The sequence below is a fragment of the Lipotes vexillifer genome, unplaced genomic scaffold (genome assembly GCF_000442215.2).
Source record: "Lipotes vexillifer unplaced genomic scaffold, Lipotes_vexillifer_v1.1 scaffold830, whole genome shotgun sequence".
Classification (NCBI taxonomy): Eukaryota; Metazoa; Chordata; class Mammalia; order Artiodactyla; family Lipotidae; genus Lipotes; species Lipotes vexillifer.
Window position 1 is genome coordinate 827,804 of NW_006786980.1, and position 18,777 is coordinate 846,580.

Sequence of the window (18,777 nt, forward strand, 5' to 3'; positions counted from 1 at the left end):
GCTAGCTTCTCTTATTCATCATTAATGCAGTTGTTGAGTGTCTCTACTATGCCAAATAAATATGAAATGATATATTCTCTGTCCTCAAGAATCTTAGAGGTTAATGAGTATGTGCACAAATACAGTTATATTACAATAAGATCATCTTATCAGGACAAATACAGAGGCTTATAGGAAACAGGAAAGATTTCACGGAGCAGGTAGCATTTGAGCTCAGACCTAAAGAATAGGGAGGAACTTACAAGGCAAAAGGACCACAGCTGCAAAGACATGGAGGTAGCTGTGTTCTGGAAATTGCTAAGGGCAGGGTGATTTCGGGGTGGGCAAGGAGGCATAATGAAAATGACAAGAGGTGAGGATTGGCAAGTAAGCAGAGGTCAAGTTTTGAATGGTTTGTATGCAGTACAGAGGAGTTTTTATCCAGTAAGTGATAGAAAGTTGAGAAAACTTTGACAAAGGAAATGACAACCATAGGAGTTTTAGAAAGATACTCTGACTTCAGTGATGAGAAGGAAGTTGGAGGTGTTGCAGGCTTGGACCAGGCAGATGAGCAGCATTGGGAACGGGATGTGGGACCGGAGTAGATCAGAGGTGCCCTGAATATAGGCTTCAGTGGACTGGTGATGGGTAAAGTGAAAAGAATATGCAGATGGAGAAGACCTGTGTTTCTTAAATGTCCTCCTTTATCATCCCTATCAGAAGTCCTCTTTATTCTTAAAATAAAACAGTTCAAGGGCTACTTTCCAGTAATCCTCATATCACCCACGTTTCTTTCATAGGATTTTAATCCTTTCATAGGATTCCACCTAGAATTTTGATTGTTATTTCCCTATATCATTAGATTGTGAGCTTGAGGGTTTTGTATGTTACTTTTGGTTAGTATCCTTCATGATACCCCAGGTCATTTCAGATAATAAGTTTTCAGTAAGCTCTTGTTTAATTGAACTAAGGTGAAATGTTGACTCTGACTTTGGACTTGTAAGAAGTCTTTAACTTGCTCTCTCAATAGTGGGTTTAGGAGAGAGAATTAATAAGCTCTGAGACCTTCTGCTGGAACCATTAGCTCCACAGTATGTAGTTTAGTAATTTGATTCCAGCACTTTGGATCTTTTATCTTTTTTGACGTGCTTAATAGTTGCTCAGAGTGAGATTCCTGATCCAGTTGTATTTTTTCCTTAGGCTCCCAGCTGTCCTCCTCTCAGCCTATTCTCACGCAAAATAAGAGTCCTTTGACCTTTCCCCCTTGTACCGAAAACCTAGCTGGTGAAAAGGCAGAAATGGTGAGAAGATGACAGATGGGGGTGAGAGAAAAAATTTGGATAATTTATCTTTTCTGTCGTTCCTACTGGGAACTAAAATCTTTCCTTAGATTAAATTTAATCTTTTCTAGAGGTAGAAAATGTTTAAAAACTTAAAAAAAAAATGTGACTGTGTAGACCATCCTGACAGATTCTGCTTGGTCCTGAATAGAAAAGAGTAATGACAGTAGCATAATTCTCTACTTTAATGTTAAATATTTTAGTTAAATATTCTTTAGGGTATGCCAAATGAATAAATTCAAGGTTAATTTAAGATTTGGCATATGAGATATAATGAGCTAATTTGGTGATGTTTCTCTTTGTAAAACCTCCATACGAAATCTGATAATAATTTTGCATGACCCATATGGAGTGAAGCACAAGGTCAGGTTTTGTTATGTGAAAATATCTTTATTTTGTGTGTCCTGATTTGGGACACAATTCATACTGGGATTCAGTCAGAAAAATGCTGTGGATGAAATTTCTTAATATTATTTGTTTTCTGTTAGTGATTAAGAATGGTGGGGCATAGTTTAGTGTTCTGTGAAAGAATACTGAGGGTTTTTTTTTTATTTGATAACTTTGAAGTGAACATTTGATTTATACATTATTATTGAATTCCCCCCACCCCATAAGAAAAGAAACAGATATATGTGTAGATTGTGTTTATGCTGAGGAGAACCCCCACACATCCCTACCAATTGATTTAAGCATGGGATTTCTTTGGACATTTATCTGACTTTGGGGTTCAGGTTCCCTCAGAAGTTGTGTCTCTTCTGTTGGTCAGAAATTCAAATCCATGCAGATAACAGGTCCTGCAATGCCTCTGTGCATTAAATTTGAATTAATAACATAACAAAAATGTGTTTTTACTTTAGAGGTTCTAAATGTTATAATGAATTATTCAAATTTATGTATTTTCATTGGTCTCTTTGGACTTTTGCTGAATTTATTTTAAAATGATTTTATTTGTTTCTTTTTGTGTTTTGGTTAAATCCTGTTAAGTCTACTGGTCTGTAGGCAAATGGAAGTTTAACAATCAAAAGTGGTTTTGATTTTTAATTTAACTGCCACTTGATGGCTTTAATATTCAACTACATATAACTTAATTTTTATTTGCAAGCAAGAATTTCTTGACTACAAATAAACGGAGAATTCTACTAATTGATCTTTCCAGCAAAGGCATTTTCATAGAAAATAAAAGTTTTGGTTAAGATTTTTCTTATAATTTAAGATTTGTATTAAGTTGCTCTTCCTGTTCACTTGGGTGTAAAAAATCAGGAGACTTTGAGTGGTAGGGGGTTGATAAGTTAGCCTTCAGTCCTGAGAGTCTATGCTAAGCAGGCACAGTCAATCCCCAGGTAAGAATGGTCCTGTTCCAAAAATCACTTGTAACTTAGTCACTTAAAATCATACTGTGTGTTCTTGATTCATTTCCATAATTTAAAAAGCAAGTTTATGAAAAATGTGAAAACTTTCACAATCAAGGAAAACTTTTTATTTTAATTCCATAAAATGACCCCTACCTTTGCCAAATTAGAATTTGGGTTATTAGTACATATTGATGTTTGGATTCTGTACCTTTTCTTATAACCAGTAGATGTGTAACAAATATTAAGGAATCCAATACAAGCATGCCATATTATAATAGAGAAAGATTAAAATCAACTCAGAAAACATTTCCCCAAAGAAATTATGTTATAGCAGTACTGGTCTGGTTATACCCTGCAAAAAGTAATAAAAATTAGTGCTTTTCCAACTTTTTTGGGGGGGATGGTTCAAGGTCAGAAATACATATATTATTATGCTATATACATATATATGTATATATATATGTGCTCATACATGCACTGAAGCAAAATAATTGCTTGAATCTAGTGTGAATGCACTCTGATATTTTCTGCTTTGTTCTGTTCCTTTTTTCCCCCCAGTGCTAATCATCATAACCCACAGAATTGATTTTATTGACACTAATGATTTTTAGTTTGTGAAACACTGATCTAAGCCATAATGTAGCTCAACTGTTGTTTTTGAGAACCTACTTGTTATTTGTGATGTCTGTGGAAAGATTTCGCCTTGGGACACACAAGCATGCCTCTCCCCCAGGCAAGCCCCATATTAGCTCTGATCCCTTGACCACAGCAGGGGAACTGGTGGTGCTCCGGTGTGTATACATGTATCAATGCAGTCATGCCCCGGCAGTGGCAGAGGGAGAACTGAGGAGATACTAGGTGTTTTTAGCAATGGCCAGGAGACAAAGTCAAGTTCTTACAGTATTTTCAGAGAGCTGAAACTCCAGTTTGATCTGTTATAACATATTCATAAACCAGGTGTATGCATATTTATACTTGAGATATATCTATGTGCCCGTCCTGTGGCCAGTAATCCTAATAATAATAATAATGATGATGATGATGACTAATAGTTACTGATGCTTACTATGTGCTAGGATGTTTTAAGTGTCATGTATATATTAATTTGTTTACTTCTCACAGCCCCATGAAGTGTTAATAACGCAGGTAGACAGAGGTTAAATTACTGGCTTGATTAAGATCACACAGCTAATTTAGTAGGTGCCCAAACATTGGCTGAGTTTCCTGACTACATGCATGTAAAAGATGCATAGATCATCATCATATGGTCAGTACCTAAATACCTACTGGATTTTTATCATACTTTTGTTTTACTTTGCTTATGATTGTCATCCTTCCCCCCACCTTAAAGAAAATACCTTGGTTCCCTTTCCTCAATATTCTTATGTAAGTGCAGTGCAGTTAACTTTTAGATAATATACTGTGTTTATTAAATATAATCATATTTAGATACATGTAATAAATTGCTGAATGTATTTACTAAGTAGATGAATAATTATGATTATCTTTTTTCCTCAGTGGCCTTTGAATATTTTGGGTTTTATCTAATCTCCATGATATATTTATGATTTATATATTTTTTAAAAGTATATGGATGAAATGCTGTACTTTCACATTAGCTTTAGCCTGAAGAAAAATTTATACTTTTTTTTTTCAGGACAAAGCAAAGCTAAGCTTTTCATTGAAAATTACTCTTCATATTGATAGTATTTTTTCTTATTTTTATTGCCTTTCACTCGGAGGTATCCTTAATTGAAATTTCTATTTTAAGCTACTAGATGTGCACATTCACAACTTGATTACAGGTTAATAATAATTGCCAACATTAATTGATAGCTTATAATGGGTTAACACAGTTATAAGTGTTTTATGTGTATTAATTTATGTATTATTACTACAGTCCTCTGAGGTAAATCTATTATTCCATTATTATTTTTTCAGATGAGAAAGATTTGAGGCTTAGAAAGGTTACTTGTCCAAGGTCACATAGCCTGCAATTTAAAGAATTGGGATTCATATCCAGGTGGCTGGATCCAGGGTCTGTGCCCCTACCTATGATGCTGTTCTGCCTCTATAATGTGGAAATTTATATTCTAAATAATGATGTAAAAGAATTTTAGTATAAGTAGGAATATAAGTAAGATTTAAGCCAAAATGTATCCTTGTATTTCATTTTTTATTGTCACTTTTCTCTTTGGACAGGCTGTGTTAAAATTTCTTTTTTTTATTTTGTATTTTTTTATTGGACTATAGTTGATATATAATATTGTATTAGTTTCAAGTGTACAGCAAAGTTATTCAGTTATATATATATATATATTTTTTTAGATTCTTTTCCATGATAGATTTATTATGTCTGTGAGTCTGTTTCTGTTTGTAAATAAGTTCATTTGTATTTTTTTTAGATTCCATATATAAATGAGAATAATATTTGTCTTTGGCTTACTTCATTTGTTATGATAATCTCTAGGTCCATCCATGTTGCTGCAAATGTCACATTATTTTTATGAGTGGGTAATATTTCATCTAGTATATATATAGTATATGTATATACCACATCTTATTTATCCATTCATCTGTCAGTGGACATTTAGGTTGCTTCCAGGTCTTGGCTATTGTAATTAGTGCTGCTGTGAACACTGGTGTGCATGAAACTTTTTGAATTAGTTTTTGTCTTGTCTGGATATATGCCCAGGAGTGAGATTGCTGGATCATATGGTAACTTTATTTTTACTTTTTTTAAGGAACCTCCATACTGTTTTCCATAGTGGCTGCACCAATTTACATTCCCAGCAGTGCAGAAGGGTTAAAATTTTTTGATTCTTTCTATTGCAAATACCTGTAACATTTGTTTGGAACTCAGATATGCCTTCAGAATATAATACAAATCTCACATTAATATGTCTGTACATTATACCTGTTCATTTTTTCCTTTTCTTACTTCTCTTGATATTGCCCATATATATTGGCCTTAGTAGCTTAGTATTAAGCATGCAGTCAAGTACAGGTGATTTACTTGTGTCTTAATGTCTTATAAGTTGGAGAGGTCTTGTAGGAATGGACTGTAGTGAAGTATAAATTTTTCTGAGTATATTAGATTTGTAGTACCCTTTCCAGATTACCTTCTTTGTGAAGAGAAATGAAAATATATAAGATACATAGCATATTATATTGCCTTTTATAATATTTTTAAAAGGTCTGCCAAATCTGAAAATTCCTTTCAATTCATGGCTTCTAAATATACTGTTAATCAGGAGATTTTATTCCACTGTCAAATTTCAATCACTATGTAGTAAATGTACTGAATTTAATTTTAATTTCTGTCTTTTTATAGGAAAATATGAGAGCCACACACGTGTTCACACAGGTGAGAAGCCCTTTGAGTGTGATATTTGTCACCAGCGCTATTCGACAAAGTCTAACCTAACTGTTCACAGAAAGAAGCACAGTAATGAAACAGAATTTCATAAGAAGGAGCACAAGTGCCCTTATTGTAATAAACTTCATGCAAGCAAGAAGACTTTAGCCAAGCATGTTAAGAGGCAAGTATTATCTTGCTTCCATAATATACTTTAGTGTGCCTTCTAATTTAAATATATAGTGAGCCAAAAACATCTATGGGGTGCTTGTCTCCAATCTTTCATTGCTTAACATTTTCTAGACTACAAATTTATTAAGAACAGCAAATGTTAGTTCATATTTTTTACTATTGCTATTGAGTTGAAGTTTTTTGATACTGAAACAAAAACTATAGTCTATACTATAGAAGTTTAAGATACAGAATTTTTGTTATCCTGGGTTTTCTGTCTTGGGTTTTGGCAAGTATGTTTTCAACCTATATGGTTTTAGAACTGTAGGAAACTTATTGTGCATGCTCAACTTTGTCTTTAGTGTATGAAAATTTGTGGGATAAAGAATATTTAGTATAGTATTGCATATTTAACTTTGAGAAATTAAATTTACTGAAATATGGACCAAAACAAGTCAAGTGAATGGCATTGAAGATTATCTGTGAATAGATAGGTTCCTGAATATATGTAAAGTATGATTATGCTTTACTTTGACTATTTCTGCATAACTTTGAGCACACATATTCATATATTAAAATAATAGTGATGCCTGTATTCTTAAAGTACTCAAATGTACCTGTCTCTTTAAGAAAGGAATCAGTGCCTGATTCTTGTAATCACTGTCAACATATTAGATAGAATATTGACTGAACTAATATAATCTTTTCCTGACAGACTTTTAATTTTTTTCTTATAGATTTCATCCTGAAAATGCACAAGAATTTATTTCCATTAAGAAGACTAAGAGTGAAAGTTGGAAATGTGATGTAAGAGATTTTAATTTGTAGTAGAAAACCAAATTAAATGTAGTGTGACCTTTTGGGAAAGTAATTAAATTTTAAAGTAATATAAACTTAGCTTATATCACTTTTAGACTCTCTCTTTTATACAGTGTTATCCTAATATTTTTGTAAATTAAGCCTGGTATGAGTTAGTTTTTGAATAATGGACCTGAAAAATAGAAATCCTAGTTTTTATTTTTATTGTAATCACTATACCATGTTTTTATAGTTGTCTGAATCTGTGATGTTACTGTTGCACAGAATATAAAATGTTAGAATTTTCCCTCCATTTCTGGTTGTCTGTTGCTATATATCAAACCACCTCAAAACTTAGTGGCCTTGAATTACCATTTCATTGTATCTCATCATTTTTGGGGTCAGTAATATAAATGGGGGCAGGATTTTGCTAGGCAATTCTTCTGTTCTACATGTTCTACATGGTGTCAGCTGAAGTCACTCAGTTGTTTTCAGCTGATGGATGGTCTGTATGATCTGGTCTGGTTTGGGGCTGTTTCCAAAGTGCCTCACTCACATGGCTGGAAACCTGGTGTTGGTCAACAGCTAGAAGCTCAGCAAGGACAGCTGGCTTTTCCTGGGGCTACTTGAACTGCCTTCTGGCATGGCAGCTGGGCTCCAGGAGTGAGTGTGTGTTCCAGGAAGCCGAGGTAAACGCTCTCAGGCTTCTTATGGCCTCACCTCGGAAGTCTCAGAGCACCACTTCTAACATGTTCTGTTGGTCACACAAGCCACTACAGCCAGGGAAGATTTAAGGGGAGTGGAATTAATCTCCATTTTACAATGATAGGAGTAGCAAAGAATTTGTATGTATTTTTATTCTACCGCAACTCCTAAAGTACTTTTTCATTATTTAGGTAAATATTGTTTAAAGGAGTAATCAGATATCATTTTGTTTACTCCTAGGCTTCAACTTATATATTGGGTTGGCCAAAAAGTTCCTTCAGTTTTTAAATAAAAATAAAAGACGCATTTTTCATTTTCACCAAGAACTTTATTGAACAACGTATCCATTGTTTTGTTCCACTACCTTCTGCCATTTTTCAGGCAACTTCATAATTCCATCTTCCCAAAACTTTTTATCTTTTTAATCAAAGAACTGTACCAGGTGCCTTTTACAGTCTTCCAGGGAATTGAAATTTTTCAATTAGAAGAGTTTTGTAAAGACCAAAATAAATGGAAATCCGAAGGTGCAATGTCTGGTGAATATGGCAGATGAATCAGAACTTCGCAGCCAAGCTCTAACAGTTTTTTCCTGGTCACCAAAGAAACATGCGGTCTTGTGGTATCCTGATGGAAGATTATGTGTTTTCTGTTGACTAATTCTGGACACTTTTCATCAAGTGCTGCTTTTAGTTGGTCTAATTGGGAGCGCTACTTGGAATTGTTTGGTTTTCCAGAAAGAGCTCATAATAGAGGACTCCCTTCTAAACCCACCATATACACAACATCACCTTCTTTGTATGAGGACTGGCCTTTGGTGTGGTTGGTGGTGGTTCATTTCACTTGCCCCATGATCTCTTCTGTTCCGCATTATTGTACAGTATCCACTTTTCATCGCCCATCACAATTTGTTTTAAAAACAGAACGTTTTCGTTATGTTTAAATAGAGAATCGCATGCGGAAATAGGGTCAAAGGTTTTTTTTCTTAACTTATGTGGAACCCAAACATCAAAGCAATTAGCATAACCAAGCTGGTGCAAATGATTTTCAACCTTTGATTTGTATATTTTGAGTATGTCGGCTATCTCCCACGTGGTATAACATTGATTGTTCTAGTGAATGTCTCGATTTGATCGCTATCAACTTCAACTGGCCTACCCCAACGTGGAGCATCGTCCAGCGAGAAATCTCCAGCACGAAACTTCACAAACTACTTTTGACACATTTGATCAGTCACAACACCTTCTCCATACACTGCACAAATCTTTGCGTTTCACCTGTGTTTTTACCTTTCTTGAAATAATAAAGCATAATTATATGCCGAAAATGTTGCTTTTTTTCTTCCATCTTCAATATTAAAATGGCCACACAAAAATTCACCAATTTTGATACTTTTTTTAAAAAATGCACACTGATATGACAGTTGTCACAATACAATCTTAACAAAATTTTTTTTGTTTTGTTTTGTTTGTTTGTTTTTTGCGGTTAACAAAATTATTTTGGGTGAAGTTAAAGACAACTAAGTGCTACTAGAGCCATCTTACGCAAAAAACCAAACGAACCTTTTGGCCAACCCAATATATGACAAGATTCTCACCATTTCTGTGATTTCAGCTTCTAGGAATTGAAGTTAATTATTAATTATTTGGATCTTTATAAGATGGTTTCTTCTCCTTACTAAGTTTCATCATCCTCAGCTGCAAAATGATAACAATTATATATACCTCTTAGGTTTATTGTGAGAATTAAGTAAAATAATCCATGAATTACATAGCATTGTGCCTGGTATATAGTACATGCTGTGCTGTTGTTGTACCTGGAGTATAATACATGCTATGTTGTTACACCTGGTGTATAGTACACGCTGTGTTATACCTGGCGTATAGTAGATGCTGTGTTGTTATACCTGGTGTATAGTACATGCTGTATTGCGGTGGTTGTTATGCTTGGTGTATAGGACATGCTGTATTATTATTAGCAGTTCCTCTTCCCCTTTTCTAAATCTGATGTCTGCCAAATTTCTTTAAAATATTGTGTCTATTCTTTCTGACCACCTCAAGAGATAAACTTTTTAAAGTAATTTTTCTGAAGTTTCTTACTCCTATTCCTAATCAAATATATGGCAAGCATGATAAAACCTTTATTCATAACATATCATTGATTTAAAATATAAATTTTTTTAACATCTTTATTGGAGTATAATTGCTTTACAATGGTGTGTTAGTTTCTGCTTTATAACAAAGTGAATCAGTTATACATATACATATGTTCCCATATCTCTTCCCTCTTGTGTATCCCTCCCTCCCACCCTCCCTATCCCACCCCTCCAGGCGGTCACAAAGCACCGAGCTGATCTCCCTGTGCTATGCGGCTGCTTCCCACTAGCTATCTACCTTACGTTTGGTAGTGTATATATGTCCATGCCTCTCTCTCACTTCGTCACACCTTACCCTTCCCCCTCCCCATATCCTGAAGTCCATTCTCTACTAGGGCTAGTAGGACACAGTCTTTATTCCTGTCTTACCCCTAGGTTCTTCATGACAGTTTTTTTTTCTTAAATTCCATATATATGTGTTAGCATACGGTATTTGTCTCTCTCTTTCTGACTTACTTCACTCTGTATGACAGACTCTAGGTCTATCCACCTCATTACAAATAGCTCAATTTCGTTTCTCTTTATGGCTGAGTAATATTCCATTGTATATATGTGCCACATCTTCTTTATCCATTCATCTGATGATGGACACTTAGGTTGTTTCCATCTCTGGGCTATTGTAAATAGAGCTGCAATTAACATTTTGGTACATGACTCTTTTTGAATTATGGTTTTCTCAGGGTATATGCCCAGTAGTGGGATTGCTGGGTCATATGGTAGTTCTATTTGTAGTTTTTTAAGGAACCTCCATACTGTTCTCCACAGTGGCTGTATCAATTTACATTGCCACCAACAGTGCAAGAGGGTTCCCTTTTCTCCACACCCTCTCCAGCATTTATTGTTTCTACATTTTTTGATGATGGCCATTCTGACTGGTGTGAGATGATATCTCATTGTACGTTTGATTTGCATTTCTCTAATGATTAGTGATGTTGAGCATTCTTTCATGTGTTTGTTGACAATCTGTATATCTTCTTTGGAGAAATGTCTATTTAGGTGTTCTGCCCATTTTTGGATTGGGTTGTTTGTTTTTTTGTTATTAAGCTGTGTGAGCTGCTTGTAAATTTTGGAAATTAATCCTTTGTCAGTTGCTTCCTTTGCAAATATTTTTCTCCCATTCTGAGGATTGTCTTTTTGTCTTGTTTATGGTTTCCTTTGCTGTGCAAAAGCTTTGAAGTTTCATTAGGTCCCATTTGTTTATTTTTGTTTTTATTTCCATTTCTCTAGGAGGTGGGTCAAAAAGGATCTTGCTGTGATTTATGTCATAGAGTGTCCTGCCTATGTTTTCCTCTAAGAGTTTCATAGTTTCTGGCCTTACATTTAGGTCTTTAATCCATTTTGAGCTTATTTTTGTGTATGGTGTTAGGGAGTGATCTAATCTCATACTTTTATGTGTACCTGCCCAGTTTTCCCAGCACCACTTATTGAAGAGGCTGTCCTTTCTCCATGGTACATTCCTGCCTCCTTTATCAAAGATAGGGTGACCATATGTGCGTGGGTTTATCTCTGGGCTTTCTATCCTGTTCCATTGATCTATCTTTCTGTTTTTGTGCCAGTACCATAGTGTCTTGATTACTGTAGCTTTGCAGTATAGTCTGAAGTCAGGGAGTCTGATTCCTCCAGCTCTGTTTTTCATTCTCAAGATTGCTTTGGCTATTCGAGGTCTTTTGTGTTTCCATACAAATTGTGAAATTTTTTGTTCTTGTTCTGTGAAAAATGCCAGTGGTAGTTTGATATGGATTGCATTGAATCTGTAGATTGCTTTGGGTAGTAGAGTCATTTTCACAATGTTGATTCTTCCAATCCAAGAACGTGGTATATCTCTCCATCTATTTGTATCATCTTTAATTTCTTTCATCAGTGTCTTATAATTTTTTGCATACAGGTCTTTTGTCTCCTTAGGTAGGCTTATTCCTAGATATTTTAGTCTTTTTGTTGCAGTGGTAAATGGGAGTGTTTTCTTGATTTCACTTTCAGATTTTTCATCATTAGTGTATAGGGATGCCAGAGATTTCTGTGCATTAATTTTGTATCCTGCTACCTTACCAAATTCCTCGATTAGCTCTAGTAGTTTTTTGGTAGCATCTTTAAGATTCTCTATGTAGAGTATCATGTCATCTGCAGACAGTGACAGCTTTACTTCTTCTTTTCCGATTTGGATTCCTTTTATTTCCTTTTCTTCTCTGATTGCTGTGGCTAAAACTTCCAAAACTATGTTGAATAAGAGTGGTGAGAGTGGGCAACCTTGTCTTGTTCCTGATCTTAGTGGAAATGCTTTCAGGTTTTCACCATTGTGGACAATGTTGGCTGTGGGTTTGTCATATATGGCCTTTATTATGTTGAGGAAAGTTCCCTCTATGCCTACTTTCTGCAGGGTTTTTATCATAAATGGGTGTTGAATTTTGTCAAAAGCTTTCTCTGCATCTATTGAGATGATCATATGGTTTTTCTCCTTCAATTTGTTAATATGGTTAATCACATTGATAGATTTGCGTATATTGAAGAATCCTTGCATTCCTGGAATAAACCCCACTTGATCATGGTGTATGATCCTTTTAATGTGCTGTTGGATTCTGTTTGCTAGTATTTTGTTGAGGATTTTTGCATCTATGTTCATCAGTGATATTGGCCTGTAGTTTTCTTTCTTTGTGACATCCTTGTCTGGTTTTGGTATCAAGGTGATGGTGGCCTCGTAGAATGAGTTTGGGAGTGTTCCTCCCTCTGCTATATTTTGGAAGAGTTTGAGAAGGATAGGTGTTAGCTCTTCTCTAAATGTTTGATAGAATTCGCCTGTGAAGCCATCTGGTCCTGGGCTTTTGTTTGTTGGAAGATTTTTAATCACAGTTTCAATTTCAGTGTTTGTGATTGGTCTGTTCATATTTTCTATTTCTTCCTGATTCAGTCTTGGCAGTTTGTGCATTTCTAAGAATTTGTCCATTTCTTCCAGATTGTCCATTTTATTGGCATAGAGTTGCTTGTAGTAATCCCTCATGATTTTTTGTATTTCTGCAGTGTCAGTTGTTACTTCTCCTTTTTCATTTCTGATTCTATTGATTTGAGTCTTCTCCCTTTTTTTCTTGATGAGTCTGGCTAATGGTTTATCAATTTTGTTAATCTTCTCAAAGAACCAGCTTTTAGTTTTATTGATCTTTGCTATTGTTTCCTTCATTTCTTTTTCATTTATTTCTGATCCTGATCTTTATGATTTCTTTCCTTTTGCTAACTTTGGGGGTTTTTGTTCTTCTTTCTCTAATTGCTTTAGGTGCAAGGTTAGGTTGTTTATTCAAGATGTTTCCTATTTCTTAAGGTAGGACTATATTGCTATAAACTTCCCTCTTAGAACTGCTTTTGCTACATCCCATAGATTTTGGGTCGTCGTGTCTCCATTGTCTTTTGTTTCTAGGTATTTTTTGATTTCCTCTTTGATTTCTTCAGTGATCACTTCGTTATTAAGTAGTGTATTGTTTAGCCTCCATGAGTTTGTATTTTTTGCAGATCTTTTCGTGTAATTGATATCTCGTCTCATAGTGTTGTGGTCGGAAAAGATACTTGATACAATGTCAATTTTCTTAAATTTACCAAGGCTTGATTTGTAACCCAAGTTATGATCTATCCTGGAGAATGTTCCATGAGCACTTGAGAAAAATGTGTATTCTGTTGTTTTTGGATGGAGTGTCCTATAAATATCAATTAAGTCCATCTTGTTTAATGTATCATTTAAAGCTTGTGTTTCCTTATTTATTTTCATTTTGGATGATCTGTCCATTGGTGAAAGTGGGGTGTTAAAGTCCCCTACTATGAATGTGTTACTGTCGATTTCCCCTTTTATGGCTGTTAGTATTTGCCTTATGTATTGAGGTGCTCCTATGTTGGGTGCATAAATATTTACAATTGTTATATCTTCTTCTTGGATCGATCCCTTGATCATTACGTAGTGTCCTTCTTTGTCTCTTCTAATAGTCTATTTTAAAGTCTATTTTGTCTGATGTGAAAATTGCTACTCCAGCTTTCTTTTGGTTTCCATTTGCATGAAATATCATTTTCCATCCCCTTACTTTCAGTCTGTATGTGTCTCTAGGTCTGAAGTGGGTGTCTTGTAGACAGCAAATATATGGGTCTTGTTTTTGAATCCATTCAGCCAATCTGTGTCTTTTGGTGGGAGCATTTAGTCCATTTACATTTAAGGTAATTATCGATATGTATGTTCCTAGTCCCATTTTCTTCATTGTTTTGGGTTCGTTATTGTAGGTCTTTTCCTTCTGTTGTGTTTCTTGCTTAGAGAAGTTCCTTTAGCAGTTGTTGTAAAGCTGGTTTGGTGGTGCTGAACTCTCTCAGCTTTTGCTTGTCTGTAAAGGTTTTAATTTCTCTATCAAATCTGAATGAGATCCTTGCTGGGTAGAGTAATCTTGGTTGCAGGTTTTTCTCCTTCATCTTTTTAGATGTGTCCTGCCAGTCCCTTCTGGCTTGCGGAGTTTCTGCTGAAAGATCAGCTGTTAACCTTATGGGGATTCCCTTGTGTGTTATTTGTTGTTTTTCCCTTGCTGCTTTTAATATGCTTTCTTTGTATTTAGTTTTTGACAGTTTGATTAATATGTGTCTTGGCGTATTTCTCCTTGAATTTATCCTGTATGGGACTCTCTGTGCTTCCTGGACTTGATTAACTATTTCCTTTCCCATATTAGGGAAGTTTTCAACTATAATCTCTTCAAATATTTTCTCAGTCCCTTTCTTTTTCTCTTCTTCTTCTGGAACCCCTATAATTCGAATGTTGGTGCGTTTAATGTTGTCCCAGAGGTCTCTGAGACTGTCCTCAGTTCTTTTCATTCTTTTTTCTTTATTCTGCTCTGCAGTAGTTATTTCCACTATTTTATCTTCCAGGTCACTTATCCGTTCTTCCACCTCAGTTATTCTGCTATTGATCCCATTTAGAGTATTTTTCATTTCATTTATTGTGTTGTTCATCATTGTTTGTTTCATCTTTAGTTCTTCTAGGTCCTTGTTAAATGTTTCTTGCATTTTGTCCATTCTATTTCCAAGATTTTGGATCATCTTTACTATCATTATTCTGAATTCTTTTTCAGGTAGACTGCCTATTTCCTTTTCATTTGTTAGGTCTGGTGGGTTTTTATCTTGCTCCTTCATCTGCTGTGTGTTTTTCTGTCTTCTCATTTTGCTTATCTTACTGTGTTTGGGGGTCTCCTTTTTGCAGGCTGTAGGTTCATAGTTCCCGTTGTTTTTGGTGTCTGTCCCCAGGTGGCTAAGGTTAGTTCAGTGGGTTGTGTAGGCTTCCTGGTGGAGGGGACTAGTGCCTGTGTTTTGGTGGATGAGGCTGGATCTTGTCTTTCTGGTGGGCAGGTCCACGTCTGGTGGTGTGTTTTGGGGTGCCTGTCGACTTATGATTTTAGGCAGCCTCTCTGCTTATGGGTGGGATTTTGTTCCTGTCTTGCTAGTTGTTTGGCATAGGATGTCCAGCACTGTAGCTTGCTGGTCATTGAGTGAAGCTGGGTACTGGTATTGAGATGGAGATCTCTGGGAGATTTTCGCCGTTCGATATTATGTGGAGCTGGGAGGTCTCTAGTTGACCAGTGTCCTGAAGTTGGCTCTCCCACCTCAGAGGCAGAGCACTGACTCCTGGCTGCAGCACCAAGAGCCTTTCATCCACACAGATCAGAATAAAAGGGAGAAAAAGTAGAAAGAAAGAATTAGTAGAAGTAGAAAGAAAGAAAGAAAGCAAGGGCGGAGGGAGGGATGGAGGGAGGGAGAGAGGAAGGAAGGAAGGAATGAGGGAAGGAAGGGAAAAAAAGAAAAGATAAAGTAAAATAAGAAAATATAATAAAGTTATTAAAATAAAAAAATAATTATTAAAAGGAAAGAAGAAAAACGGATGGATAGAACCCTAGGACAAATGGTGGAATCAAAGCTATACAGACAAAATCTCACACAGAAGCATACACATACACACTCACAAAAAGAGGAAAAGGGGAAAAAATCATAAATCTTGCTCTCAAAGTCCACCTCCTCAATTTGGGATGATTCGTTGTCTAAAGGAGGGAAGGAAGGAAAGAAGGAATGAAGATAAAGTATAAAAAGTAATTATTACGAAAAAAGAAAAAGATGGATGGATAGAACCCTCGGACAAATGGTGGAAGCAAAGCTATACAGACAAAATCTCATACAGAAGCATATACATACACACTCACAGAAAGAGGAAAAGGGGAAAAAACCATAAATCTTGCTCTCAAAGTCCACCTCCTCAATTTGGGATGATTCGTTGTCTATTCAGCTATTCCACAGATGCAGGTACATCAAGTTGATTGTGGAGCTTTAATCCGCTGCTTCTGAGGCTGCTGGGAGAGATTTCCCTTTCTCTTTGTTTGCATGGCTCCAGGGGCTCAGCTTTGTATTTGGCCCCGCCTCTGCGTGTTGGTCGCTGGAGGGCGTCTGTTCTTCACTCATACAGGACGGGGTTAAAGGAACCGCTGATTCGGGGGCTCTGGCTCACTCAGGCCGCGGGGAGGGAGGGGCACGGAGTGCGGGGCGGGCCTGCGGCGGCAGAGGCCGGCGTGACGTTGCACCAGCCTGAGGCGCGCTGTGCAGTCTCCTGGGGAAGTTGTCCGTGGATCACGGAACCCTGGCAGTGGCGGGCTGCACGGGCTCCCCGGAAGTGGGGGGTGTGGACAGTGACCTGTGCTTGCACACAGGCTTCTTGGTGGCGGCAGCAACAGCCTTAGCGTCTGATGCCCGTCTCCGGGGTCCGCGCTGTCAGCCGCGGCTTGCGCCCGTGTCTGGAGCTCCTTTAAGCAGCGTTCTTAATCCCCTCTCCTCGCACACCATGAAACAAAGAGGGAAGAAAAAGTCTCTTGCCTCTTCGGCAGGTCCAGACTCTTCCCCAGACTCCCTCCCGGCCAGCCGTGGCCCACCAGACCCCTGCAGGCTATGCTCAGGCCAACCCAGTCCTCTCCCGGCGCTCTGACCAAAGCCGGAGCCTCAGCTCGCAGCCCCGCCCGCCCCGGCGGGCGAGCACACAAGCCTCTCGAGCTGATGAGTGCCAGTCGGCCCTGATCCTCTGTGCGGGAATCTCTCCGCTTTCCCTCCGCACCCCTGTTGCTCCGCTCTCCACCGTGGTTCCGAAGCTTTCCCCCTCTGCCACCCGCAGTCTCCGCCTGCGAAGGGGCTTCCTAGTGTGTGGAAACCTTTCCTCCTTCACAGCTTCGTCCCACTGGTGCAGGTCCTGTCTCTATCCTTTTGTCTCTGTTTATTCTTTTTTCTTTTGCCCTACCCAGGTCCGTGGGGAGTTTCTTGCCTTTAGAGAGGTCTGAGGTCTTCTGCCAGCAGTCAGTAGGTGCTCTGCTGGAGTTGCTCCACGTGTAGATATATTTCTGGTGTATCTGTGGGGAGGAAGGCGATCTCCGTGTCCTGCTCCTCCGCCATCTTCCCGGAAGCCCTCGATTTAAAATATAAATTTAATGGATTTAGAAATGTTGACCAGGATTAAGATAGTAGGATTACTGTCGCCTATTAGAAATGTAAGGTGTTGAAATTTAGCTAACTTTAGTACTGATTTAAAGTAAATTCTTACTGTAATTCCTCCAAGGTATTTTTTCTGAACAATAGTTGATTATACTTCTGGTAAGTTTTTTCTTTTAGGAGAAATTTCTCTTTAGCTACTTGAATATATGTGTTTATTTCTCATCATGAGCTTTGTATTTTTATTTTAAATTCAGGTTCCCTTACATTTTGTGTGCATTTTCTTTTAGATTTGTAAGAAATCTTTTACTCGAAGACCACACTTGGAGGAACATATGATTCTCCATTCTCAAGATAAACCTTTTAAGTGTACCTATTGTGAAGAACATTTTAAATCACGATTTGCACGGTTAAAGCATCAAGAGAAGTTCCATCTGGGTAAGCAGATTAATTTTCCTAGGAGCAGCATAGCAACTGCTGGTGGTCATGTCATGCTGGAGGAGGCTGCTGCTGTCGAATCACTAGGAGAAGGAGGTCGTGTACGTGGGGAGGGGTACTGGATTTGCTGCTTTTCTTGGAGATGAGTAAATATGGGGTTTGTTTTGTTTTGTTTTCTGGTGGCAGATGTGTTCATGGTCATAACTGCAGTTATTTATAGTTGATTGTTGGATAGGTTGTGAGTGCCTTGGGGTAGGCATTTTTGTCTTGGAAAAAACTCATTTTTCACAGAGTGTAGTAAACTTAGTATATTTGAAATTCAGTATTGTATTTGATGAATTCTGCCCCTCATGCTTATGGCCAAGGTGGAGACTTGTGTTCCAGATGGTAGTACAGTTAGGTACATTTATGACAGTTGCTCCCAATAATGAATTATTATCTTTCAAGTAGCCTTTTCCCTATCCTATTCAATGTTTTTATTGACAACTTGGATAAAAATAATATATTTCATGCTTTATCAATATGTTACATGACATAAAGCTGGCAGGGATAGTTGATACAGCAGAAAATAAAGAAGTAGAAAAAAAAACTCTGTGCTGTAAAAAAGAAAAAGTTAAAATTAATTAAGAATAAATACAAAGTTGTACACATGGGAATGATCTGACTTTTTTTAATCATTGGGAGTTGCAGAGCTGTAAAATAGTACAGAATCCAAATGCCTCACTTTTCAGATGGGCTTATTAATAGCAGAGGCACAGTCTGAACCAGTAACATCATATGACTGAACAAAACAACTGTAGTTTTAAACTACATTAATAAAAATGTTCAGAATTAGGAAGGTAATCATCTGGCTGATTTTAAATTGATCTGGAATATTGCATTCATTTATGGATACCACATTCAAAATGGATACTGACATATATTCTAGAGGTGGGTAATTATGGCAACATAGAGCTTTAAAATCATGTCATCTGAAAAACTTTTGAAGGACCTTGAAATATTTTGTTTGGGAAAAGG

At 36.9% G+C, this 18,777-nt stretch overlaps 1 protein-coding gene across 1 annotated transcript in view; it reads left to right on the forward strand.

The window, feature by feature from the left end:
- ZBTB41 (zinc finger and BTB domain containing 41) overlaps positions 1-18,777 on the forward strand; it is a 46,050-nt gene that overhangs the window by 3,467 nt on the left and 23,806 nt on the right. Inside the window, exons 2-4 of the mRNA XM_007459662.1 lie at positions 6,006-6,213; positions 6,938-7,007; positions 17,613-17,760. Coding sequence (XP_007459724.1) covers positions 6,006-6,213; positions 6,938-7,007; positions 17,613-17,760 — 426 coding nt within the window. The remainder of the gene's footprint in view (positions 1-6,005; positions 6,214-6,937; positions 7,008-17,612; positions 17,761-18,777) is intronic.